The sequence below is a fragment of the Pseudophryne corroboree genome, chromosome 3 (assembly GCF_028390025.1).
Source record: "Pseudophryne corroboree isolate aPseCor3 chromosome 3, aPseCor3.hap2, whole genome shotgun sequence".
NCBI classification, from domain to species: Eukaryota; Metazoa; Chordata; class Amphibia; order Anura; family Myobatrachidae; genus Pseudophryne; species Pseudophryne corroboree.
Window position 1 is genome coordinate 663024960 of NC_086446.1, and position 27008 is coordinate 663051967.

At 45.2% G+C, this 27008-nt stretch overlaps 1 protein-coding gene across 5 annotated transcripts in view; it reads left to right on the forward strand.

Annotated features, from left to right (window-relative positions):
* Positions 1 to 26339, forward strand: part of TACC2 (transforming acidic coiled-coil containing protein 2) — a 310387-nt gene extending 284048 nt beyond the window's left edge. For all 5 annotated transcript variants that reach the window (XM_063961851.1, XM_063961854.1, XM_063961853.1 and 2 more), the window contains 7 exons: positions 9668 to 9814; positions 13128 to 13204; positions 17143 to 17186; positions 23524 to 23684; positions 23840 to 23946; positions 24147 to 24267; positions 24347 to 26339. In XM_063961851.1, the coding sequence (XP_063817921.1) occupies positions 9668 to 9814; positions 13128 to 13204; positions 17143 to 17186; positions 23524 to 23684; positions 23840 to 23946; positions 24147 to 24267; positions 24347 to 24412 (723 nt within the window). In that variant the 3' untranslated portion in view covers positions 24413 to 26339. The remainder of the gene's footprint in view (positions 1 to 9667; positions 9815 to 13127; positions 13205 to 17142; positions 17187 to 23523; positions 23685 to 23839; positions 23947 to 24146; positions 24268 to 24346) is intronic.
* Positions 26340 to 27008: the final 669 nt, after the last annotated feature.

The window sequence follows — 27008 nt, forward strand, 5'->3', positions numbered from 1 at the left end:
TATATTTGACAGTCCATAGGGTTGGTGAGAATTTCCTAACACGGGCTTGTCTACCTGCACATAAATATTTAAATCTACATAGATACCTTAGTGTCAAGCGATGAGCTCCCCTGCAGGCCAGTTTCTGTACTACAGTATAATGGACTTCACACAGCGCATGACTTCCAAAGTGAACTATGGGCCTAATTCACTAAGGATTACAATTGCAAGGCTGTTTGAAGCAGCTTTCCTTAGCAATGCAAATGCAGGAGGAGGTGCACAGCACCTCCTCCCTGCATCTGCTATGCTATCGCACCTTAGATGACCATCGCGACCATCTGCGACGGCAGGCTGAGTGAACCTAAGCTTTCTTAGCCTTGCCGTCATAGGGTGGCTTGTGAAGCCAAGAAAACTGCGTCTCACGACACAGTGCTTGGCCTTGCCACTTCCGGAAAATGGGGGCCACCCCCCCCCTCCCCATTTTTCTGAATTCTAGCCTACCCCGCCCCTCCCAGCAAATGCCTAAGCCTGTCATTCAGGCAGAGGCGTTCACATTCCTACGCTGAGATCGCAGGACTCATTCTGCACATGTGCATCAGCGATCCTTACTGAATCACTCCCTATGTTATTACTGTCTTTTCCCACTTATATTCCAATCACTAGGTCTGAACTAAATAGCTGACTAATAGCCTGTAACATAAATGATTTGAGAACTGATTAATGGAAAGTCACATAAAAGTAGTAGCAGGAATACAAATGGTTATCTCCATACCTGTAAAATTCTGTATATAGTTTAGCACTTCAAAACAGCAACTGGTAAAATGGTCCAATAGACAAGTGGTAAAACACCTTCTTGGTTTATTTTTATCATATAATAGCAGTATCCAGAAAATGCATAAAATGCACATACAGTATAAGTATTTCAAGTGTAGTAATACATATAGGTTTATTACAGGGGAGCAGCCAGAACTTTGTGCCCCCCATAGCAACATTTTGATAGGGTCCCCACCCTAATGCTTCTAGAGAGACACCTCTCTGCAGCAGAATAATGCTCTAGTTAATGTTACGCCCAATAATTATGCTCTAGTTCACAATATGCCACATGTAGTGCCAGTATACTGTACGTTATGCCATACATTGCCCCCAATTCCAGTGTCCTCAGTTCATAATGCCACATTGCAGTGCCTCCAGTTCATATTATGCCACAGTGTAATGCCCACAGTACATACAGTGCAACATATTAGTGCCTCCAATGTATATTATGCCACATCCCAGTGCCTCCCAGTTCATATTATGCCACATAACAGTGTCTGATGATCATATTATGCCATACTATCACTGGCGTGTTTTAGAATGGGTGCAGTGTGTGCAGGGCACATGGGCCCAGGGAAGCCCACACTGCACACGCTGTACCCATTTCTTGAATACTTACCCCTCTGGAGTCCCGCGTCGACAGCAGCAGCAATGTAGGAATCACCATAAAAATGGCGTAGAGGCAATTTTCCCAGCATTTGCACATGCACATTATAGTCTAAGCTAGTGCTCAGACTCTGCAGTGCTGCTGGCAGAGAGGAGAGGGCACAGATGGAGGAGGCTGCACATGGGCCTCCTCTCTGGCAACGGCCCTCCTATAGTGCACCCAGTTCATATTGTACCACATTACAGTGCCCCAGTTCTTATTATGTAACATGACTATACCCCCAGTTCACATTATACACATCGGTCTGTGGGTGTCGTGGACACCCACGAGTGTAAATAGTCCCTGTTGGTCGGCATGCCGACCATCGGGATAGTGAGGGGGCAGCATGTTAGTGAAGTTCATGTGACCGTCAGTCTCCTGACCGCCGGTCACATGAATACCACCCTGTTAGACAACTATGTGACCTGTGTCTGGGCCCCTCTTAGCCTCTGGGCCCCATAGCAATGACACTCCCTGCACCCGCTATAGTTACGCCCATGGTTTATTACATTTCCTTATTAATCTGATGGTAAGTGTACTAGTGTTCTAGAATACTAAAGAAACAGTAGAAAAAAAAGTATTTCTCTGACGTCCTAAGTGGATGCTGGGGACTCCGTAAGGACCATGGGGATTAGCGGCTCCGCAGGAGACAGGGCACAAAAGTAAAAGCTTTAGGATCAGGTGGTGTGCACTGGCTCCTCCCCCTATGACCCTCCTCCAAGCCTCAGTTAGGTTTTTGTGCCCGGCCGAGAAGGGTGCAATCTAGGTGGCTCTCCTAAAGAGCTGCTTAGAGTAAAAGTTTTGTTAGGTTTTTTATTTTCAGTGAGTCCTGCTGGCAACAGGCTCACTGCAACGAGGGACTTAGGGGAGAAGAAGTGAACTCACCTGCGTGCAGGATGGATTGGCTTCTTAGGCTACTGGACACTAGCTCCAGAGGGACGATCACAGGTACAGCCTGGATGGGTCACCGGAGCCGCGCCGCCGACCCCCTTGCAGATGCTGAAGAGAGAAGAGGTCCAGAAATCGGCGGCTGAAGACTTCCCAGTCTTCTTAAGGTAGCGCACAGCACGGCAGCTGTGCGCCATTGCTCTCAGCACACTTCACACCAACGGTCACTGAGGGTGCAGGGCGCTGGGGGGGGCGCCCTGGGCAGCAATGAAAGTACCTATGCTGGCTAAAAATACATCACATATAGCCTCTGGGGCTATATGGATGTATTTAACCCCTGCCAGGTTGTCAGAAAAACGGGAGAAGAAGCCCGCCGAAAAGGGGGCGGGGCCTATTCTCCTCAGCACACAGCGCCATTTTCCTACACAGCTCCGCTGCTAGGAAGGCTCCCAGGCTCTCCCCTGCACTGCACTACAGAAACAGGGTTAAAACAGAGAGGGGGGGCATTTTGTGTGGTGATATTATAATATATTAAGATGCTATAAGGGAAAACACTTATATAAGGTTGTCCCTGTATAATTATAGCGTTTTGGTGTGTGCTGGCAAACTCTCCCTCTGTCTCCCCAAAGGGCTAGTGGGGTCCTGTCCTCTATCAGAGCATTCCCTGTGTGTGTGCTGTGTGTCGGTACGTGTGTGTCGACATGTATGAGGACGATGTTGGTGAGGAGGCGGAGCAATTGCCTGTAATGGTGATGTCACTCTCTAGGGAGTCGACACCGGAATGGATGGCTTATTTAGGGAATTACGTGATAATGTCAACACGCTGCAAGGTCGGTTGACGACATGAGACGGCCGGCAAACCAATTAGTACCTGTCCAGGCGTCTCAAACACCGTCAGGGGCTTTAAAACGCCCATTACCTCAGTCGGTCGACACAGACACGGACACTGACTCCAGTGTCGACGGTGAAGAAACAAACGTATTTTCCATTAGGGCCACACGTTACATGTTAAGGGCAATGAAGGAGGTGTTACATATTTCTGATACTACAAGTACCACAAAAAAGGGTATTATGTGGGGTGTGAAAAAACTACCTGTAGTTTTTCCTGAATCAGATAAATTAAATGAAGTGTGTGATGATGCGTGGGTTTCCCCCGATAGAAAATTATTGGCGTTATACCCTTTCCCGCCAGAAGTTAGGGCGCGTTGGGAAACACCCCCTAGGGTGGATAAGGCGCTCACACGCTTATCAAAACAAGTGGCGTTACCGTCTCCAGATACGGCCGCCCTCAAGGAGCCAGCTGATAGGAGGCTGGAAAATATCCTAAAAAGTATATACACACATACTGGTGTTATACTGCGACCAGCGATCGCCTCAGCCTGGATGTGCAGCGCTGGGGTGGCTTGGTCGGATTCCCTGACTGAAAATATTGATACCCTTGACAGGGACAGTATTTTATTGACTATAGAGCATTTAAAAGATGCATTTCTATATATGCGAGATGCACAGAGGGATATTTGCACTCTGGCATCAAGAGTAAGTGCGATGTCCATGTCTGCCAGAAGATGTTTATGGACACGACAGTGGTCAGGTGATGCAGATTCCAAACGGCACATGGAAGTATTGCCGTATAAAGGGGAGGAGTTATTTGGGGTCGGTCCATGGGACCTGGTGGCCACGGCAACAGCTGGAAAATCCACCTTTTTTACCCCAAGTCACATCTCAGCAGAAAAAGACACCGTCTTTTCAGCCTCAGTCCTTTCGTCCCCATAAGGGCAAGCGGGCAAAAGGCCAGTCATATCTGCCCAGGGGTAGAGGAAAGGGAAGAAGACTGCAGCAGGCAGCTCCTTCCCAGGAACAGAAGCCCTCCACCGCTTCTGCCAAGTCCTCAGCATGACGCTGGGGCCGTACAAGCGGACTCAGGTGCGGTGGGGGGTCGTCTCAAGAGTTTCAGCGCGCAGTGGGCTCACTCGCAAGTGGACCCCTGGATCCTACAAGTAGTATCCCAGGGGTACAGATTGGAAGTTCGAGACGTCTCCCCCTCGCAGGTTCCTGAAGTCTGCTTTACCAACGTCTCCCTCCGACAGGGAGGCAGTATTGGAAACAATTCACAAGCTGTATTCCCAGCAGGTGATAATCAAAGTACCCCTCCTACAACAAGGAAAGGGGTATTATTCCACACTATTTGTGGTACTGAAGCCAGACGGCTCGGTGAGACCTATTCTAAATCTGAAATCTTTGAACACTTACATACAAAGGTTCAAATCAAGATGGAGTCACTCAGAGCAGTGATAGCGAACCAGGAAGAAGGGGACTATATGGTGTCCCTGGACATCAAGGATGCTTACCTCCATGTCCCAATTTGCCCTTCTCACCAAGGGTACCTCAGGTTCGTGGTACAGAACTGTCACTATCAGTTTCAGACGCTGCCGTTTGGATTGTCCACGGCACCCCGGGTCTTTACCAAGGTAATGGCCGAAATGATGATTCTTCTTCAAAGAAAAGGCATCTTAATTATCCCTTACTTGGACGATCTCCTGATAAGGGCAAGGTCCAGAGAACAGTTGGAGGTCGGAGTAGCACTATCTCAAGTAGTTCTACGACAGCACGGATGGATTCTAAATATTCCAAAATCGCAGCTGATTCCGACGACACGTCTGCTGTTCCTAGGGATGATTCTGGACACAGTCCAGAAAAAGGTGTTTCTCCCGGAGGAGAAAGTCAGGGAGTCATCCGAGCTAGTTAGGAACCTCCTAGAACCAGGCCAAGTGTCAGTGCATCAATGCACAAGAGTCCTGGGAAAAATGGTGGCTTCTTACGAAGCGATTCCATTCGGCAGATTTCACGCAAGAATTTTTCAGTGGGATCTGCTGGACGAATGGTCCGGATCGCATCTTCAGATGCATCAGCGGATAATCCTGTCTCCAAGGACAAGGGTGTCTCTTCTGTGGTGGCTGCAGAGTGCTCATCTACTAGAGGGCAGCAGATTCGGCATTCAGGAAGGGGTCCTGGTGACCACGGATGCCAGCCTGAGAGGCTGGGGAGCAGTCACACAGAGAAGAAATTTCCAAGGAGTGTGGTCAAGTCTGGAGACTTCTCTCCACATAAATATACTGGAGCTAAGGGTAATTTACAATGCTCTCAGCCTAGGAAGACCTCTGCTTCAAAGTCAACCGGTGCTGATCCAGTCGGACAACATCACGGCAGTCGCCCACGTAAACAGACAGGGCGGCACAAGAAGCAGGAGGGCAATGGCAGCAAGGATTCTTCGCTGGGCGAAAAATCATGTGATAACACTGTCAGCGGTGTTCATTCCGGGAGTGGACAACTGGGAAGCAGACTTCCTCAGCAGGCACGACCTCCACCCGGGAGAGTGGGGACTTCATCTGGAAGTTTTCCACATGATTGTGAACCGTTGGGAAAGACCAAAGGTGGACATGATGGCGTCCCGTCTGAACAAAAAACTGGACAGGTATTGCGCCAGGTCAAGAGACCCTCAGGCAATAGCAGGGACGCTCTGGTAACACCGTGGGTGTACCAGTCGGTGTATGTGTTCCCTCCTCTGCCTCTCATACCCAAGGTACTGAGAATTATAAGACGGAGAGGAGTAAGAACTATACTCGTGGCTCCGGATTGGCCAAGAAGGACTTGGTACCCGGAACTTCAAGAGATACTAAGAAGGGACTTGCTTCAGCAAGGATCATGTCTGTTCCAAGTCTTACCGCGGCTGCGTTTGACGGCATGGCGGTTGAACGCCGGATCCTAAGGGAAAAAGGCATTCCGGAAGAGGTCATCCCTACCCTGGTCAGAGCCAGGAAGGAGGTGACCGCACAACATTATCACCACATTTGGCGAAAATATGTTGCATGGTGTGAGGCCAGGAAGGCCCCACGGAGGAATTTCAACTCGGTCGATTCCTGCATTTCCTGCAAACAGGAGTGTCTATGGGCCTCAAATTGGGGTCCATTAAGGTTCAAATTTCGGCCCTGTCGATTTTCTTCCAGAAAGAATTGGCTTCAGTTCCTGAAGTCCAGAAGTTTGTCAAGGGAGTACTGCATATACAACCCCCTTTTGTGCCTCCAGTGGCACTGTGGGATCTCAACGTAGTTCTGGGATTCCTCAAATCACATTGGTTTAAACCGCTCAAATCTGTGGATTTGAAATATCTCACATGGAAAGTGACCATGCTGTTGGCCCTGGCCTCGGCCAGGCGAGTGTCAGAATTGGCGGCTTTGTCTCACAAAAGCCCATATCTGATTGTCCATTCGGACAGGGCAGAGCTGCGGACTCGTCCCCAGTTTCTCCCTAAGGTGGTGTCAGCGTTTCACCTGAACCAGCTTATTGTGGTACCTGCGGCTACTAGGGACTTGGAGGACTCCAAGTTGCTAGATGTTGTCAGGGCCCTGAAAATATATGTTTCCAGGACGGCTGGAGTCAGGAAAACTGACTTGCTGTTATCCTGTATGCACCCAACAAACTGGGTGCTCTTGCTTCTAAGCAGACGATTGTTAGTTGGATGTGTAGTACAATTCAGCTTGCACATTCTGTGGCAGGCCTGCCACAGCCAAAATATGTAAATGCCCATTCCACAAGGAAGGTGGGCTCATCTTGGGCGGCTGCCCGAGGGGTCTCGGCTTTACAACTTTGCCGAGCTGCTACTTGGTCAGGGGCAAACACGTTTGCAAAATTCTACAAATTTGATACCCTGGCTGAGGAGGACCTGGAGTTCTCTCATTCAGTGCTGCAGAGTCATCCGCACTCTCCCGCCCGTTTGGGAGCTTTGGTATAATCCCCATGGTCCTTACGGAGTCCCCAGCATCCACTTAGGACGTCAGAGAAAATAAGAATTTACTTACCGATAATTCTATTTCTCGTAGTCCGTAGTGGATGCTGGGCGCCCATCCCAAGTGCGGATTGTCTGCAATACTTGTACATAGTTATTGTTAACTAAAACGGGTTATTATTGTTGTGAGCCATCTTTTCAGAGGCTCCGCTGTTATCATGCTGTTAACTGGGTTCAGATCACAGGTTGTACAGTGTGATTGGTGTGGCTGGTATGAGTCTTACCCGGGATTCAAAATCCTTCCTTATTGTGTACGCTCGTCCGGGACCAGTATCCTAACTGAGGCTTGGAGGAGGGTCATAGGGGGAGGAGCCAGTGCACACCACCTGATCCTAAAGCTTTTACTTTTGTGCCCTGTCTCCTGCGGAGCCGCTAATCCCCATGGTCCTTACGGAGTCCCCAGCATCCACTACGGACTACGAGAAATAGAATTATCGGTAAGTAAATTCTTGTTTTTTTTATTGTTTTAGTTCCATCTTCATTAGCTAACCCATCAGGTGCCACCATAGGTTTGACCCCTGGCATTATAGTGAATGGATCTGTATACTTTATGGGGAGGCGATGACGAGACCGCCTGTCGGGATCCCGGCAGTCACAATGCCGACGAGGGGTACCCGACAGGTGGTGAAATCCCACCACCGGAATACCGGCGCCACAGGCTTTTCTCCCTCTATAGGTGTCCACGACACCCATAGAGGGAGAATAGAGCATGCTGCGAGTGCAGCAAGCCCACAAGGGGCTTTTTAGCGCTGACCCCGCTGCCGTCGTACTGCTGGCTGGGATCCTGCTGTCGGGATTATAACAGCCGGGATCTCGGCCATCGGTAAATAGTAAGTAGTCTATTTTATAGACCAGATGAAACTATTATTGAGCTACTAGTGTTACTATTCCTACCATCCAGGACTTGCAGGCTTACAAAATGCTGCAGACTAATAAATAGTCTGATGACGGTCTGTGTGTTTATCAAGGATTACGCTCCCAACCTAATAAAGTGACGTAGACTAGTTAAGTATGGAGGTACATTTATGAGACACTGTAGGGCGGGTGGATGGATGGGGAGTATGGCTTAGTAACAACGCTCTGATGTTCAGTAACATTTATGGTTAAATGTGGTCAGAGTTCTCTTTTTGCATAAAATGAAATGTCTCTGCTTATTTGAATGTAATACTATTGAAGCTATGTGCTTGGCCCAGATAAAATGACATATCATCCATAGCTCCAGCATTCATGGTACAGTATGGATGACGGAGGCTTTGTGCCAAATGTAATCAGTTGCTCTATATAGGGTAGTACTTACGTAATGCTGGAAGGGGAATGACCGTCTTGTTTGTCTTTCCTCAAAGAGAGCAAATAACTGTAATATTTTATATGAAGTATCTGCTGTGCTCAGCAAGAGGCTAGACGCAGTCACCCTTCCATACCACAGACACTTCTATAACAGCACCTGAATTGTGTTGAGCTGCTGCAACAGCCTTTCTGCCCAAATGACTCTTTTTCCAATGAACAAACATCATGTCCTCCAGCTAGGTATCCGTTCAGATGGTCGACAATGTTAAGGTCGACACTCATTAGGTCGACCACTATTGGTCGACATTGACATGGTCGACGTGGACAAACGGTTGCCACATGAAAATGGTCGACACATGAAAAGGTTGACATGAGTTTTTCACATTTTTATTCTTTTTTGGAACTTTTTCATACTTTACGATCCACGTGGACTACGATTGGGAACGGTAACCTCTGAGCGCAGCGGTAGTGGAGCGAGGCACCTTGCCCGAAGCATGGCAAGTGAAGCGGTGCACTAATTGGGGTTCACCATCATTTTATGCAGAAAAACGACACAAAAAAAAGTTTTAAAAACCCTCATGTCGACCTTTTCATGTGTCGACCTTTCAAGTGTAGATCATTTTCATGTGTCGACCATTTATCAATGTCGACCAATAGTGGTTGACCTAATGAACGTCGACCTTAACATTGTCGACCATTCATACCGGAACCCTCCAGCTATACTGAGCTCTCACCTGACCTGGGAAGAAGGGGTGACATTAAGAATTTGCAATAGCTTGTTGTTTTGCATTTGCTGTGGAAACTGCAGCGTCATGAATGTTGATGTTTCATATTTAAAGTTCTGTTTTACTTGGAGAGAAGCAAGCGAGGAGCTAGAGAATGATCACTGTATGCCCTATTCAGGAGCTGCACTTGGTTGTTGATTAACCAGTCACAGGGGTCAGTCTGACCTTTGGGTAAATAACCTCCTCCAGTGTTTTATGCAGAAACACAACGTTTGTCCTACAGTATACTGCATTCCAGTTATCTGCTTTAGTGACCCACAATAGGAGAGTCAGGTAGAGCTGCTTGCTGTGTGCCCTGCCACGCCATAACCAGTGTGAGCTGACCTGTGTGTGCCGTCCTCTTGCATTCTTCTTGCATGTTAATGATAAGGTGACAAGCATAATTAATGTGGGATTCTGACTCTTTTTTTTTTCCCCCACCCTCAGTCTGAGGGGTTGGACTCAACAGACCTCGGCCTCTCGCACAAGTCACTTTACTCTCGTGCGGTGGTTATGGAGACAACTGGAGGCGGCCTGTTACATGGCTACCAGCAGCCGGACTTTGACACAGCACTTCAGCTTGCCAGGGAAGAGGTAAATGTCCATCGAAAATCCCTATCACATAGTTTGTCACTAGAGTCCTCCACTCTGATTAATCCCTCTGCTCATGGACAAGGAAGTTCTCTGTTAGAATATAAAAATCTCCACAGGACGCACCTACGTGTTATTGCATAAAGTCCATCATGCGTGAATGTAAAATGCAGCTTTTAACCACTATGTGTCACTATTGCACTGCTTGGTTTTCCCAGAACCCAGAGTACGCATTCATTCAGAGACTGGAGGTCACGTCATAGTACAGCGTATAGCTCTTTCCTAACATTAACTTATTATAAAAAAAAAAAACTATTTCCCTTTGAAACGTATGGCCATTGTAGAAATTTTACTAAAACTACTGATACCACTCCTATATTTACCAAAAATACACTAATACGCTAATATGGGGAACATCTGCCCCATTTGCTTTGGTAGTAACTCTGGCAAGATGTATTTACTTAGTGAAGGAGCCATGATTGTCCATGAGTCCCCTGTGAATAAAGTTAAAGAAATATACCCAGTATGTTATATTGGAACTGATTCTGATTTTGGAATTAAATTAAAAAAGAACAAGTAACTGTGCACCTGGACAAATCATGTTGCAGTACAAGCAGAATAGATACATACATTTTTTGCATGTGGGATAAATACTTTTTGCTTTTACACATAACCAGTGTCGGACTGGGGCATGTGGGGCCCCCCGGGGGAATGCAGTGGTAGGGGCCTATGTTAGGGGTGTGGTCAGTGTGCAGAGGGGGTGTGGCCTGCCACCTCATTGGTTGGACTAACCATCATACCCCTTTTCCACTAGCTCAAAAAACACGGGTAAATGCACGGGGGCGCGCATTTACCCGTGTTTTTGGCAAGTGGAAAAGGGTAAACCCGGATCAAGTGACCCGTGAATCCTACCCGGCTATTTACCTGGGTAGGACACGGGAATGATCCGGGTAGGGTGTAGTGTAAACGGGAGCCGTGTCGATGCGACACGGCTCCCGTTTACACTGTATGGATGGGCGGCGCTGGGAGATCATGTGATCTCCCTGCGCCGCCCCTGCCGTGTAGCTAGAAGCGTCACCAACCCGGCATATGCCGGGTTGTGACTGCTAATGGGAAAGGGACCGAGCACGGGTCGCAGCAGGGGGCAGCTCCCGTGTCAGGCTCCCGGCTGCGACCCGTGCTCGTAGGTGTAAAAGGGGTATTAGAGAGTGCAATGTCTGGGCCCCTTCATAAATATACACAGTAAATTCAGCTACTGCATGCATGATAATGTACCAGATTAATAACAGATTAATAACAGCAATGCACTGTAGAAAATACACCATAGTTCAGTATAAGGTAACATATGTATGATGTATAATTCAAGTGCACAGTCTGGAACCTGATCCTTAGAGCAGGAGGTGGGCCCGCAGGCAGTGGGCCCCACCGGTGGTAACCCCTGTACCCCTGTGGGCCAGTCCAAGCCTGCATGTAACCCACAAATGCTGGAGAACTTTATTGTTACATTGCAATTTAGGTAACCGACTGTACAAGCCCATCCCACATTAAATATCTGTGCACATTATTAATCTGCCCCTCCTGTAGTGCAGCAGTTTTTTTGTCTGTCTTCCTCCTGTAGTGCAGAATGGTTTCTATGAAGTACACAGTTACTTGCTTATTATTACTTTGAGATCTCTTTAGCCATGGAGGGAGATAAAGTGCCAGCCAACCAGTTCCTATCTGTCATTTTTCAAACACAGCCTGTAAGATGGTATTTAGGAGCTAATTGGCTGGTACTGTGGGCCTTATTTAGGGTTGTTAGCGAACCAAAAAAAGCACACTAATGGGCAAAACCGTGCACTGCAGGTGGGGCAGATGTAACATGTGCAGAGAGAGTTAGATTTGTGTTTTCGTTGTATTGTTTCTGTTTCTGCTTTATTTTTACACTGCAATTTAGATTTCAGTTTGGACGCACCCCACCAAATCTAACTCTCTGCACATGTTACATCTGCCCCACCTGCAGTGCAACATGGTTTTGCCCATTAGTGAGCTTTTTTGGTTTGCAAACAAACCTGAATGACCCGCTTTATCCACTTTGTCCACTTTTCTTACTCTAAGGCTTAGTAAATAGACCCCTTTATTCCCAAATAAGAATCAGGCCCATTGTGTATAGCTCACTAAGTTAACATTCAATGCAGTTTTACTAACTTGTGATGCACCTTTTACCCAGTCTGCAAAGTTTCCTAAAGCCACCAATGGTTCCACAGCAGTTTCCTGCATACTAAACCTGCTCATCTGACTAAATAGGCGTGCAGTTGTCAGTGCCCCTCCCCTTTGTGCTTTCCACTCACACACTGAGTAGTACATTGGGGAGGAGCATTGACAACACTGCTGGTGGTTTGAATAAGACAAGCGGATCTGCAGAAGACCAGCATGTAAGACTTTGGGAGACTTGGTAGGTTGAGTGAGCGGCACACCATACTGTACAGTAGATCAGGAAAGAGAGTAATGTTGGTTGTGATCTGCACCTAGGACCTGATTCAGAGATGGACGCAGATCGCTGCATACGCAGCCAGGCAAGGCTGCTCAGCATGTGTGATGGGCCGCCTATTGGGCGCATCCAATTGTGGACACATCAAACTAAGGTTGACCCCTGGCTGTGCTGTCAGGCAGTTGGCCGCAATTTTTTTAATCAGAGCAGCTGCGCGTGACATCATGCAGCTGCCCCAAAAACAGTCACGGCATGCCCCTGTTCAGCCCTCCCCCCTAATGCATCGTTGCTGCCCTGCGAATGCCCGCCGCTGTCAATCACACTGTGGCCGCATCCTTCCTGTATGCGGCCGCAGTGTGTAAGGTCACGCATGTGCACTGTGGTCTGCATGTGCAGATCAGATGGACACGGCCTCTGCGTATGGGCGCGCGGCTGCATCCATCTCTGAATTAGCCCCCTAATACTACATTTTGGCAGAAGGTAGAAAACTGCATTTCTTGTGTGGTTACATATATCATTGGTGCCGGTTTAATAAAAGTCTGTAGAACTAGCTAAAAATGGTCAAATGAGAGGTACTATGTTAACTGAACGGTAGAACCTGTAGGCATAAGCCTTCTAGGCGTAATTATAAATCCAGCTCTGAATTGTTACTTAAATATTGACATTTTAGAGTACAATTCCATATACATTATAGTGCAGACAGATTGTCCCTTAAAATTTGTTGGTGTCTCTACTAAGTTTCGCTAGGTGAGAACACTCCTCTCTAGTTCTCAGCCCTATACAGTAATCCTACATGATTACTCTTCTTTCTGCCACTGACATGAAACTACTCTTGTTCTTCATTAGATTGCAGCCAAGGAGAGGGAGGCAACAGAGTGGAAGAAGAAGTATGATGACAGCCGCTGTGAGGTGGTGGAGATGAGGTGAGTCAGTCCTGCCATTTCTTCATGCTGATGAGTTCTCAGGTATTGCAGTAAAACCTGCGCTGTAAGTCTAAGCATTAGCTTTCAGTCGTTATGGTCGTGAGAGTCTGAACTGACTTAAACAGAGCAGCCGATCCTCTTGTATTCTGTAATCCTGCTTTTTATACCTCAGACGGCCTTACAAATCCTAAGCACTAAACCCTCTTCCATATGGCGAGGAGATAAGTACAAGCGCACATTCACCTGGATGGCAGACAGGTTTCCTAAAGATCATTTCGTTCTGTAATACTGATAGGAGAACAGTGTCCTGCCCACTGTAATATTCATTTCTGTTACTACCATAGCTAATACAGCAAATGTGTAGACCATGGGTGAGTATTATTTAATGGATATTAAATATTTAAATAGTTATTATAATACTAATAATATACTGTGCCGTCACAGCCTTAGGGCGGGATGTACTAACAGCAAAGGGGGTCATTCTTTCCTGACATGCGGGGGGACGCCTAGGATGGTGCTAGTCTGCCCCGCATGTCAGTCCGGCCCCCCTCGCAGAAGTGCAAAGGCATCGCACAGCTTTAGCGTGCTGGCCGGGAGCTACTCCTCGCTCCCTGGCCAGCAGCGGCTGCGTATGACGTCACGCAGTCGCTGCGGCCCGCCCCCCGTTCGGTCCAGTCACGCCTGCGTTGGCCGCGCCGCGCCTACGAAACGGCGGGCAAACGCCGCCGTTTCGCCTCCTCCCGCCCATCGATCGCCTCTGCCTGTCAATCAGGCAGAGGTGATCCCTGTCCTGCTACGGCCTTCAGCCGTCCCGCAGGCGCACTACGGTGCTGGCGCATGAGCAGCAGGGACCCGTTCGCTGTGCTGCGTTAAAACGCAGCGAGCGAACGGGTCGGAGTGACCCCCAAAATGCGCAGTCGGAGATCTGGGTCATTTATGGGATTTATGCTCAGTATATGCCGTACTTTATCTATAGAGAAAATTTGCATTTGCTACTATAGGGTGTTTAAATGGTGTAGCAGAAAAGTGGAATTGTTATGAAAAGTTCTGATGTATACATTATGGTATACTGTAGTCTATGAAAAAAATTAAGCAGAGTTTTTCTGTGACTTTAGTGCTAATTCATAGATTGTAAGCTTGCGAGCAGGACCCTCCTCCCTCTATGACTGTTTGTTTTTACCCAGTTTTGTCTCTAATTGTGTTCAGTTGTAAAGCGCAGCGGAATTTGCTGCGCTATATAAGAAACTGTTAATAATAATAATTTGGCAATGAGCTGAAGTGTGTCTAATTAAGAACTATAACAAGTATAACATCCATATATATTTTTGTTTTCGAGAAGTTAAAAGTCACTAACAAGATGGATGTGTGACATTGTTACATATGCAGATGCCTTTGATCCCACAGCCTTCCCCCCACCGCACACCCTGCACCCATTCAAGTATATTTACTCCTCCGGAGTCCTGCGGCGGTAGCTGGTGATGAAGACATACATTTTTGGAGAAATGGCTGCCGCAGCCTTTTTCCCAGGTGATTTGCACGTGCGCAATAGAGATGTTCCCCCCGGGAACAAGGCTCGGACGCCCTTTTCTGGGAGACATGCACATGCGTAGTAGACTCTGGCATAAAGCCAGAGTCTACGCGCTGCCAGAGAGGAGGGGGCCCACATAGAGTCTGCACACAGGCCTTTCCTCTCTGAAAACACCCCTGCTTCCTGCCTCAGTTTGACAGGAGCCTGACATCACTGTTACTTGCACAGTCTTCGAATAGTATATGACTTCCTTATTGTGTCATGTCTGCTGCTCTGATTGTGACACTGCCTTTGTCACCGGCCCTGGCTAATGTAATTGCATAAGGGGGCACTTCCCCTGCAGGATTAGCACACTCATCTCCTAAAATGTTCTGTGCTGCTGTGCTTTTTCTAATAATCTTATTGGCTACAGGGTGTTCTATCCCCACCTACATAAAAATGAAGTTGAGCAGTAGTAGACAAATGACTGAAAACAAAATGGCGCTTAGAAACCTTGTCAAATGCACTTTGGAAATTCAACATGTAATGAAGTAGTGATCTATTCTTTAGTAACTATAAGGTTACACTAACATTATAAACGGATGATAACATTTGGTTAGTATGTCCTAACTTTGTTTTACCACATACATATCAGATATAAATTAACATTATACTGAAAAGTTTACTCCCAGATTCTGATGATGTGAAATAAATAAAATTTGTAGGTGAATTTATCCTGTGATTCCTTTTAGTGCCGTATTTACGCGTATTATCACATATTTAATTTACTACCATGTTGAGTTACATTACAGAAATGTTTGCTCAGGTGTTGTTGCTAGAGGTAAGATAAGTGTTTGAACATAAGCAACCTTTACCTTACTAAGCCCCCACTGTTCAAACCAATATGTAATTAAAAAATTTATTAAAATACATTAGTTCATTAAAAAGCAATAGTTCTGTGCAAGATAATGTGCCAAATATATGCAGAAAAAAGATAGAATTTGCCAATGCTATGCAAAGATAGGAGTTTACCCAAGGTGTTGGTACAGGATTAGTGGAGATAATTCTCTAGAGTCCGTTCCTTATTTTGCCCATCAATATAGTGTCCAGTAATATTCCGGTAAGGAAAATCCCTTTTAGATGTTACTGAGGAGAGTCCATGGAGAATTTCTATATACCGCTAGAGGATTAGTGCAATGTCTCATAGATGTAGAGTACCTCATGCAATGCGGAAATAGGCTGGTGCCTCTCTCGGGCTCCTCCGGATAGCTGGTCGGCAAAATGGGCTGGTTCGGGTCCAATTCAGATATATCCTGTTCCAACGGGTAAGTAACTGACGCGTTTCGCTGCATAAACCTTGCAGCTTTTTCAAGGACACCTTGAACCAGCCCATTTTGCCGACCAGCTATCCGGAGGAGCCCGAGAGAGGCACCAGCCTATTTCCGCATTGCATGAGGTACTCTACATCTATGAGACATTGCACTAATCCTCTAGCGGTATATAGAAATTCTCCATGGACTCTCCTCAGTAACATCTAAAAGGGATTTTCCTTACCGGAATATTACTGGACACTATATTGATGGGCAAAATAAGGAACGGACTCTAGAGAATTATCTCCACTAATCCTGTACCAACACCTTGGGTAAACTCCTATCTTTGCATAGCATTGGCAAATTCTATCTTTTTTCTGCATATATTTGGCACATTATCTTGCACAGAACTATTGCTTTTTAATGAACTAATGTATTTTAATACATTTTTTAATTACATATTGATTTGTTTACATTGTTCTTTCCTCCACTAGCGCAGCCTCCCTCCTTTCTTGTACCTTCTACCTGGGAGTGACTCCCCTGTAACATTGGCTGCTGCTTAGCCAACCATCTCGTCTCACAGCGCCCGTATACCTTTGGGTATATTTTACCTTATTTCTGCACCCACTGTTCAAACACCTGAGCCTTCTGGTATTTGTGACTTATGAACTACAATCTGGCACCAGCACCTTTATACACAGTTTGGAGAATAATCCATGAAATGCATAGAAGGGCAGACCTAAAACTTTAGCTCAAGTAGACCCTTGCTGTGCCTTGTTTCTGCACAGTGAGGGGTACAAAGAACAGGGGGGCCAGAAGAGCCAAGAGATATAGATTTGGGTGGGGTGTGTTCAAACTGAAATCTAATTTGCAGTGTAACAATAAAGCAGCCAGTATTTACCCTGCACAGAAACAATATAACCTACCTAAATCTAACTCTCTCTGCACATGTTATATCTGCCCCACCTGCAGTGCACATGGGTTTGCCCATTAGTGTGCTTTATTGGTTTGCTACAAGCCTGAATAAGGCCCTTAATTAATTATAATACATATTCGTAATATTGTAAATGTATTTGGAGTGATGTGGAATGAAGTAGAGTCTTACCTATTTTTTTTTGTAGGAAAATTGTTGCTGAGTATGAACAGACAATTGCACAAATGATCGGTAAGTTTATGATTTGTGCGTGTAAATGTGTGCATATATGTGATATAGTAGTCATATTGAGAAAACTCTTAATGGTATAAGCTCATTTTACACCTTTCATTAATGCCATATAATATCACTTTCATCCGGGTCACCTACACTATGATTTGTACAGGTATGTGACTGGCTGAATTCAAGCCTGCATTTCACCTGGTTTAACTCAGCCATAGAACCTGTGTAAATTATAGGTGTCCCGGATTAAAGGGATATTATGGCAAAGATGTAAAAAGATATTTATCCTTAATTTCCTAATTATCATCTAAGTTTCTTATTTAAAAGCAGAGATGGGACTGTACAGAAACACTATACTACAGAACAGAAGCTGCCCTGTCGTAATACTATTTTATACTATTTTATAAATTCTGGAAATTATATGAAAGCATCTTGTGAAAAGTTTTAAATATATAGTAAATAATTTGAAATAACCACATTTTTTGTGGTATTCTTTGTGCTGCATTTATTGCATATTTTGTCCATGCGAATTTCAGCGCAGGAGCAGCACAGGTCTTGCGATGTCGCTTGCAGCCCCTTGTCAGCCACATCATGATTGACATGCCACGGTGTTTGGGTGGAGCGTGGGAGGCACCTGGCATCATTCTTCAAAACAGGGGCTAACAGGAGACGTCTGTCTCCTACAGATGCCTCTTGTAGGATCTGAATTGTAATGACACGGAATTGCAGAAATGCTTCCTTACAGCTGTGCAGTTCCTTCCAATCATGTATTAGGCCCCTTATGCATAGTGGCAGAGAGCCACGCACCCTGTAAATGCAGACATTACCGATCACACTTGGGTCTTCACCTGGTACAAGATTCGGTATTTGGACAGACAGCTGAGCCTCTTGTATTGTTTTGTAAATTGTGTAGTAGTCAAGGACTAGCACAAACTCCTGATGTACAAGTGAAAGGATCTCTAGATTTTAATATAATCTGTGATCACATAGAGCTAGTCACAGTCTTGCACTGAAAACTTTAGTTGCAGTCACAGATTTGAAAGGATCTAAACATTAATGGTGCAACTCTTTGGTTGTCTTTGGGTTTATTTCCCCTCCTACCCTTCAGCTTCACCAACCAACCAGCTCTGGCCCTACACCTCTCTCCCCTCTAATTAATCAGTTTACTTTTGATTATTTTATTTGTATATTTTTTACCTGCTGCTTTCTGCTTCTTCTTTTTTTTTGCTTGCAAACATAAGGCAGCCCAGGTAAGAATTTACTGTACCCTGTATGTCTATATTTCTGTATTTGTGTACTTTGATGAGTCTTGTAAGCAAGTTCACATGTGTTATCCATTAGATGAGTTTGTGGTGCTCAGCCCACATGTCAGTGACCACATTATGCTAGATCCAAGGCTGTTGTCTTCCACCTCAAATCATTCAATAATATGCCAATTTCCTTTGGATTATTATCTGGCGTGGGGGTTGCTTAGAGATTACACACCCTGCACTATCGGGACAATTGCCCAATAGAGTTACAGATGTTACAGTGTGTGCAGTTTGCATGCGGTGGGGTTATTGAATTTATACAGATAGGGGTATATGCAATTCACGGCGAATCGCGGCAAATTATCGCCGTTTTTTAATTCGACACAATTCGACAGGTGAATTCCGGCAGGTGGCTGCCGGAATTCACCATATTCAATGAAAAACGTATTCGACAGTCCCGCGGGCGAAAATCGGCCGATTTGCCGGATTTTGCCGCGATTTAAAAAAACGGGAAAAACCCGAAAAAAAAATGGCGTGGGGTCCCCCCTCCAAAGCATAACCAGCCTCGGGCTCTTCGAGCTGGTCCTGGTTCTAAAAATGCGGGGAAAAATTGGGCAGGGATCCCCCGTATTTTTAAAACCAGCACCGGGCTCTGCGCCTGGTGCTGGTGCAAAAAATACGGGGGACAAAACGAGTAGGGGTCCCCCGTATTTTTCACACCAGCATCGGGCTCCACTAGCTGGACAGATAATGCCACAGCCGGGGGTCACTTTTATACAGTGCCCTGCGGCCGTGGCATTAAATATCCAACTAGTCACCCCTGGCCGGGGTACCCTGGGGGAGTGGGGACCCCTTCAATCAAGGGGTCCCCCCCCCCAGCCACCCAAGGGCCAGGGGTGAAGCCCGAGGCTGTCCCCCCCATCCAAAGGCTGCGGATGGGAGGCTGATAGCCTTGAGTAAAATGACAAGAATATTGTTTTTTCCAGCAGTACTACAAGTCCCAGCAAGCCTCCCCCGCAAGCTGGTACTTGGCGAACCACAAGTACCAGCATGCGGGAGAAAACCGGGCCCGCTGGTACCTGTAGTTCTACTGGAAAAAAAATACCCAAATAAAAACAGGACACACACACCGTGACAAGTAAAACTTTATTACACACTGCCGACACACACATACTTACCTATGTTGACACGCCGACTGCCACGGTCTCTGACGATCCGAGGGTACCTGTGAAAACAATTATACTCACCTTCCAGCGTCCAGAGGTACATCCACGTCCAGAGATAATCCACGAACTTGTTAAAAAAAAAAAACGAACACACGTTCCATGCCGGACTGAAAGGGGTCCCATGCTTTCACATGAGACCCCTTTCCACGAATGCCGGGACATCACGTGACTCCTGTCACTGAAGTCCCTTCAGCCAATCAGGAAGCGCTACTTCCGTGGCGCTCACCTGATTGGCTGTGCGCTGTCTGAGCTGTCAGACAGCGCATCGCAAAGCCGCTCCATTAGTTTCAATGGTGGGAACTTTGCCGTCAGCGGTGGGGTTACCCGCGGTCAGCCGCTGACCGGCGGGTGACCTCACCGCTAGCCGCTAAGTTCCCACCATTGAATATAATGGACGGAGCTGTGCGATGCGCTGTCTGAGTTCAGACAGCGCACAGCCAATCAGGTGAGCGCAACGAAGTTGCGCTTCCTGATTGGCTTTAGAGACCTTTGTGTGACAGCTGTCACTGACAGGTCTCATTCGTGGAAAGGGGTCTCATGTGTCAGCATGGGACCCCTTTCAGTCCGGTGGTGTGGGTGTTCGTTTTCTTTTTTTGCCAAGTCCGTGGATTTATCTCTGGACCATGGCTGAGGTGAGTATATTGATCTTTTCTTTTCAGGTATCCGTGGATTCTACATGGAGAAGAGGACCGATGTCGGCGTGTGAACATAGGTAAGTATGTGTGTGTCGGCAGTGTGTAATAAAGTTTTACTGTCACGGTGTCTGTGTACTGTTTTTATTTGGGTATTTTTTTCCAGCAGAACTACAGGTACCAGCGGGCCCGTTTTTCTCCCGCATGCTGGTACTTGTGGTTCTCCAAGTACCAGCTTGCGGGGGAGGCTTGCTGGGACTTGTAGTTCTTCTGGAAAAAACAATATTCTGTCATTTTACTCAAGGCTATCAGCCTCCCATCCGCAGCCCTTGGATGGGGGGGACAGCCTCGGGCTTCACCCCTGGCCCTTGGGTGGCTGGGGGGGGGACCCCTTGATTGAAGGGGTCCCCACTCCCCCAGGGTACCCCGGCCAGGGGTGACTAGTTGGATATTTAATGCCACGGCCGCAGGGCACTGTATAAAAGTGACCCCCGGCTGTGGCATTATCTGTCCAGCTAGTGGAGCCCGATGCTGGTGTGAAAAATACGGGGGACCCCTGCTCGTTTTGTCCCCCGTATTTTTTGCACCAGCACCAGGCGCAGAGCCCGGTGCTGGTTTTAAAAATACGGGGGATCCCTGCCCAATTTTTCCCCGCATTTTTAGAACCAGGACCAGCTCGAAGAGCCTGAGGCTGGTTATGCTTTGGAGGGGGGACCCCACGCCATTTTTTTTTTTTTAACCGTTCCAGCAATAAAAAAAAAATAAAAAAAAATAATATTTTTAAAAATATATAAATAATACTTGTGCCTCCAAAAAAAAAAAAAAAAGTACCTAATCCCTTCTAATATAAATAGATATGCTATTCCCAAAAAAAAAAAACACAAAAAAAACATGTTTAAATTTTTTTTTATTGTTTTCACCCTCCAAAGTGTGGCGGATTGAAAATGACGAATTTACTGTCTAAAAGCACTGCTGTCGAATTTCCAAACTTGAATTGAATATGCTTTTGTCGAATTGCAGCACTTGTATCATTGCAGAAAAGTCGAATTTGCAAAAAGTCGAATTTCAAAAAGTCGAATTTTGAAAGTCCGTTTTTTTGACGGAAAGCACTGAATTGCATTGACGATTTTTTTTTTTTTTGGCGAAAATGACCCGAAATTCGACAATTTCGGGAATTCGACCGCAATTGCATATACCCCATAATCTCTATACAGGTTGAGTATCCCATATCCAAATATTCCGAAATACGAAATATTCCGAAATACTGAATTTTTTGAGTGAGATAGTGAAACCTTTGTTTTCTGATGGCTCAATGTACACAAACTTTGTTTAATGCACAAAGTTATTAAAAATATTGGCTAAAATGACCTTCAGGCTGTTTGTATAAGGTGTATATGAAACATAAATGCATTCTATGCTTAGACTTGGGTCCCATCGCCTTGATATCTCATTATGGTATGCAATTATTTCAAAATACTGATTAATCCGATATCCAAAATACTTCTGGTCCCAAGCATTTTGGATAAGGGATACTCAACCTGTATTAATAATTACACAGTTAGAAGAGCAGCCCAAGTTTCAGCATGATTAGATGAGGGAACCCCTGGCAGCAGCAGAGTATACACGACCAATCAAGGCATACCAAGTTATTGTGTGAGCTGATTATGTGACGCCCGCACCTCATAATTGGGGTACACCTGTATTGGCCAGGTTACTAATGATTTCCCTGGTAGGTTGTGGTCAATTTCAATGATTGGTAAGTGGATACACTTACCAATTGTCTGGCCAATGTGTCATGCCTGATGTCAGAACTGTGCGGGCATTTAAATGTGCCCTTCCAGTTGAGTTGAGTCACTGGTGGTTCCGGCAGCAAGTGTACTGACTGCCCGTACACACAGCCATGTGTCATTCAGACATTTCGGAGGGATATATCAGTATTTTGCTCGAATGGGCGATATATCTGCCTGTGTGTACCTAGCTTAAGACAGGTCTGGCCAACCTGTGGCTCTCCAACTGTTACACATCCCAGCATGCCCTGCCACAGTTTAAGGATTCCCTAATAATAAAACTGTGGCAGGGCATGCTGGGTTGTGTAGCTTCACTACAGCTGAAGAGCCACATGTTGGCCAGGCCTGCTCTCATGGTTTCCATCTCTTAGTATTATCTGTATGTAACAACCTCTTTAAAGGCAATTAGTGTAAACGGTATGTAAATTAAAGGTAGGCCAAATGCTATTGCTACTGAATGACTTGAATGTTTTTCTCAGCTCCACAATTAGTGTAGATCTTTCCATATCTAAATAATTACTTTTTATATACGTTCGGAGAACATTTTTCAGAAGAAACTGGTAGAATGCTTCCTTGCCAGGGCTAAGAATTAATAATTTTATCTTTACTATGGTTATTAAAAAGAGCTACAGTATGCCAAACTAGCTGTTACTTAGTTCTTTGGGGCAGCTGTATTAACATGGAGAAGGTATAAGGAAGTGATAAACCAGTGATATGTGCAAGGTGATAAAAGGCACCAGCCAATCAGCTCCAATATGTAAATTAACAGTTAGGATCTGATTGGCTGGTGCTTTTATCACCTTGCACATATCACTGGTTTATCACTTCCTTATGCCTTCTCCAGGTTAATACATCTGCCCCTTTGTTTGAAGCAATAATAGTTATAGCTACTTGCTGGGAGAGGCGCCTCCACCTGCCCCTTCTTGTGTCTCCCTTGTGACTTATTGTTATTTATTTCTTTTTATTCTTTGTTTATGACAACAGCAAACATACAAGCTTCAGGATAGCACTGAGATTGAACAATGCGTAAACGTTATAATTATGGGGTGTACTTGCTGTTATTTATTATCGTACTTATCAGTCACACCTCTCCCAAGAAGGTGCATCTGCAACAGTTCATGCATGCCAGCCTAGTGGTCACATGAATGCAGTGCAGACATATGGCAGGACAGGGCAACACAGTGCCCTTGTGTGAGGTGACATATTTATCTGAAACAATCCCAGCAAATAGGCGTGAGCAGGTAAAGTACATGGTTGCTCTGCATCAGTATACTCTGCAGCTTTTGAATCAGCTTATTTATATGTTGCTTGTTTAGTCATCCTACTTTGGGGTGTGATGAGTGTATGTCGTCTAGACTTTGTAATCATTATCTAAGTTCTGGTCGACCATAAGAAAAAGAATGGGTGTGTTTGCAATACAGGGCACTGATAATACTATTATCTTTGGACAGAGGATGATCAGAGAGAGAAGTCCGTCTCTCACCATACAGTGCAGCAGCTGATTTTGGAAAAAGAACAAGCCCTGGCCGACCTCAATTCAGTGGAGAAGTCGCTGGCAGATCTCTTCCGGAGGTATGAGAAAATGAAGGATGTGCTGGAAGGTTTCAGAAAGGTAAGAGATCTTGGAAAGGGGAACTGAAACCCTTGTTGCCTGGCTATTGGAATCTGTGTTCCTGCACTGTACAGATCACTTTGTTTCTGCCTGTCATATTGATAATGCTACTGTCACTGTGGGGATCTGATCATGTACAACCATTCCTCCTACAGAATGAGGATGTGCTGAAGAAATGTGCTCAGGAGTATTTGGCGCGGGTAAAGAAAGAAGAACAGCGGTACCATGCTCTGAAAATCCATGCGGAGGAGAAGCTGGACAGGTAATGGCGAGTGGCAGTCCTGTATTAATAGTACAAAACCAGTCAGGACTCAATAGTAATTCTTCTAGTACTGTTGCTCTAAAAAATAATAAGAAGAAGAATCTGGTTGCTATGGGTTACAGTACACTTTTCCTGTGCACCAACTTTCATATATCATATGCTACATCCTGCAATATGGAATGTGTGATCTTTCCTAACAGGGCTAATTCAGACATTGCCCAGGTACGCAGTAAATCTCAGCAGGAGCAAGCAGCATACCAAGCCAGCCTGAGGAAGGAACAGCTCCGAGTGGATGCCTTAGAGAGGACCCTGGAGCAAAAGGTTAGTACAAGAACTGTCTTCCCATGCCTTTCCGCCTTCCCTTTACTCTTGCTCACACACTTACTCCCCCTATTTACAGAATAAGGAAATTGAAGAACTCACCAAAATTTGCGACGAACTCATTTCTAAGATGGGGAAAAGCTAACCTGCTCCTGCTCCTTACGGAATGCTTGGTTTACAAGCTGAGTGCAATCGGGATGATGTGGAAAAGGGGGGCCCAGCCTTTTAACGTGTACTGTCAATGTGGAGAAGGGGCACCTGCGGCTCTGGGAAGCACAGGAAGCATGTGACACGAGCTTCCCACATGCATGTCCTTCCTGTATCAGGGAGGCAGAAAACTGGTCCTACATCTCCAAGTGTATTGCAACATTTTATAGGGGTTTTACCCAATTCTGCATCATGTCCAAGGGAGCTTGAGCTCATTCTACGTCCTGCCGGGCAAGACTACAATCAAAGTTCAGCATCATTACATATGGGTGGGGGTCTTCCTATACATTGCTGGAGTTGCTATTTAAAATGATTGCAATAAACTGAAAGACATCAGCTCATAATCGCATGAATGGTGTGTTGTAAATAAATCTGCATTATGCAAACACTGGAGAACCCATTTTTTCCCCTAAAATAAATATTTGTGCTTCTTGCCTTATACGTGGTAAGAATGTCTCTATTTCGTAATTACCCTGACCCTGACTGCAACAAATATTTGTGTATACAATGTAAGCTGCCGGCTGTTGCATGGTTTCACCAAGTGGTACGCACTGGTCCAGTTGCTGTATATTATAAACCACTGTCTTCCATTAGATGTGGAACACCTGCACCCCCAAAGTCGTGTAAATTGGTGGGATTGGTTTCTATATGTGTAAGCACAGCTGGAATTATTCATAATGATATAAGGGAGAGTTTTTTTTAATGTACCAGATCGCACTTTTTTAAATAAGAGTTTTGAAAGGTATAATTGTGCATTCACTGTATTAGGACTATGATACTGAGATTCCCCCAAGTGCATTCGTATGATGCAACGATACATCTTTGTGCAAGGTTTATTATCTTGCACTTGTGGCCCCTTGCATTTGGAGAGACGGATAAGGAGCGTTAACATGCAAGTGCTTTATGATAATGGTGTGCTGATACAAGTTATGCAAGCCCCTTTGAGATGCATCTAATTTTGAGTTGCACTGATTGTGAAATGCGTTAGTGCAAGATGTAAATTTTGCTCCTGCATAAACCAGGTGCAAGTCTTGGAGTTTATAATGATTATTGTACCTTCCTTCGATGCATCTATATGCTAGATTTACTATTGTGAGTATCTTAAGTCTCATGTAACTCATAATATAGGAATGGAAATGCCAGTCGGAAAAAAAGCATCATTGCGCATACAAAAAGGAACATCTTTACATCCAACTCTAAATGGTACCTGCAGTAACAGCTACAATCCTAGTCTGAATCAAGCCCGGATTTTACATTTTCTTATCCCCTAGGTTACAGTTTATGCGTTGCCCCATTTTCTCAGAGCATTGCATCCCTTCTGTAAAATGGAAATTACTCTGTCCCGTTTGAGACAGTGGGTAAGTCTTTATAATATGTAAATAATAAATTATTTATCTAAAAAATTGAAATGCAAATTACGCAGAGTGTTCTCCTGCAACACTATCACCCAAGGAATGGACACAGGTGTTCTTTGCCCAAATCCAGTCAAGCTCTGACAGAAAAGTGAACTGATAAATGGTCTGGTTTATACATTCTGATAGAACATGAAATTGTATGTTTCTAGACAACACCAGCAATTCACAGGAAAGATAGTATTTTGTATGTAGGTCTCCCTAAAATCCCCATCAGTATAAAGTTCTCACCATAGTGTTGAATTCAGTTGCATTTAATAAACTGTTTGGTGAAACTGGAACTATGTGTTTTTACCTAGAGGTTACAAAGTGCTGCTACAATGCTTCTTACTACAAAAATAAAAAATTGTCTCTTTTTACTGTTTGAGAGGTTTGGTCAAAAAACATGCCACCAGTCACTTGCATTAGCTGAATTTGTACTTCATTGATTAAAGTTCATCTGTTTGCACCATGTTCTTAATTTAGCCTTTTATTGTTTCATTAAGATATGAATGGGGGATTTGTGATTCACATGACCTGAAGCATCAGAGACAGAAGGATACAAAAATATACAATGGGCAAAGTTGTAAATGTGTTTTCTGTTGTATGTATACATAAATGGACATACTGGTGTGGAATTTCATTGCTGTAAACTAATGTTTCTGAAATTGGTGAACAGTTTTAAAGTTTTCTCTAGACTGTTGATGTAGTATTACTACTTGCTTAGCTGTGTTTTCATGTTTTAAATAATTTGAATATTACTGAAACCAGTAGCTTGCATTGCAAGTATGGTCATTGTTCTGGGAGCCCAAATGTCAGTATGCCATTGTTCTGGAAGCCCAGTTGTCAGTATGCCATTGTTGTGGGAGCCCAAGTACCAGTGTGCCAGTGTTGTGGGAGCCCAAGTGTAGGTGTGACACTGTTCTGAGACCCCAAGTGTCAGCGTGCCGTTGTTCTGGAAGTCCAACAGCAGGATGTAATGGAGTTCGAGATAGCTGGAAGTGCGTTTTTTTTAAAGGGGCAATCAAATACAAGACATGGTTTTGCCTTATAAGTGTTTGCCCCTTAAAAAAACGTTACAAGTGTCAGTATGCCATTGTTCTGGGAGTCCAAGTGTCAGTGTGCCATTGTTCTGGGTGTCCA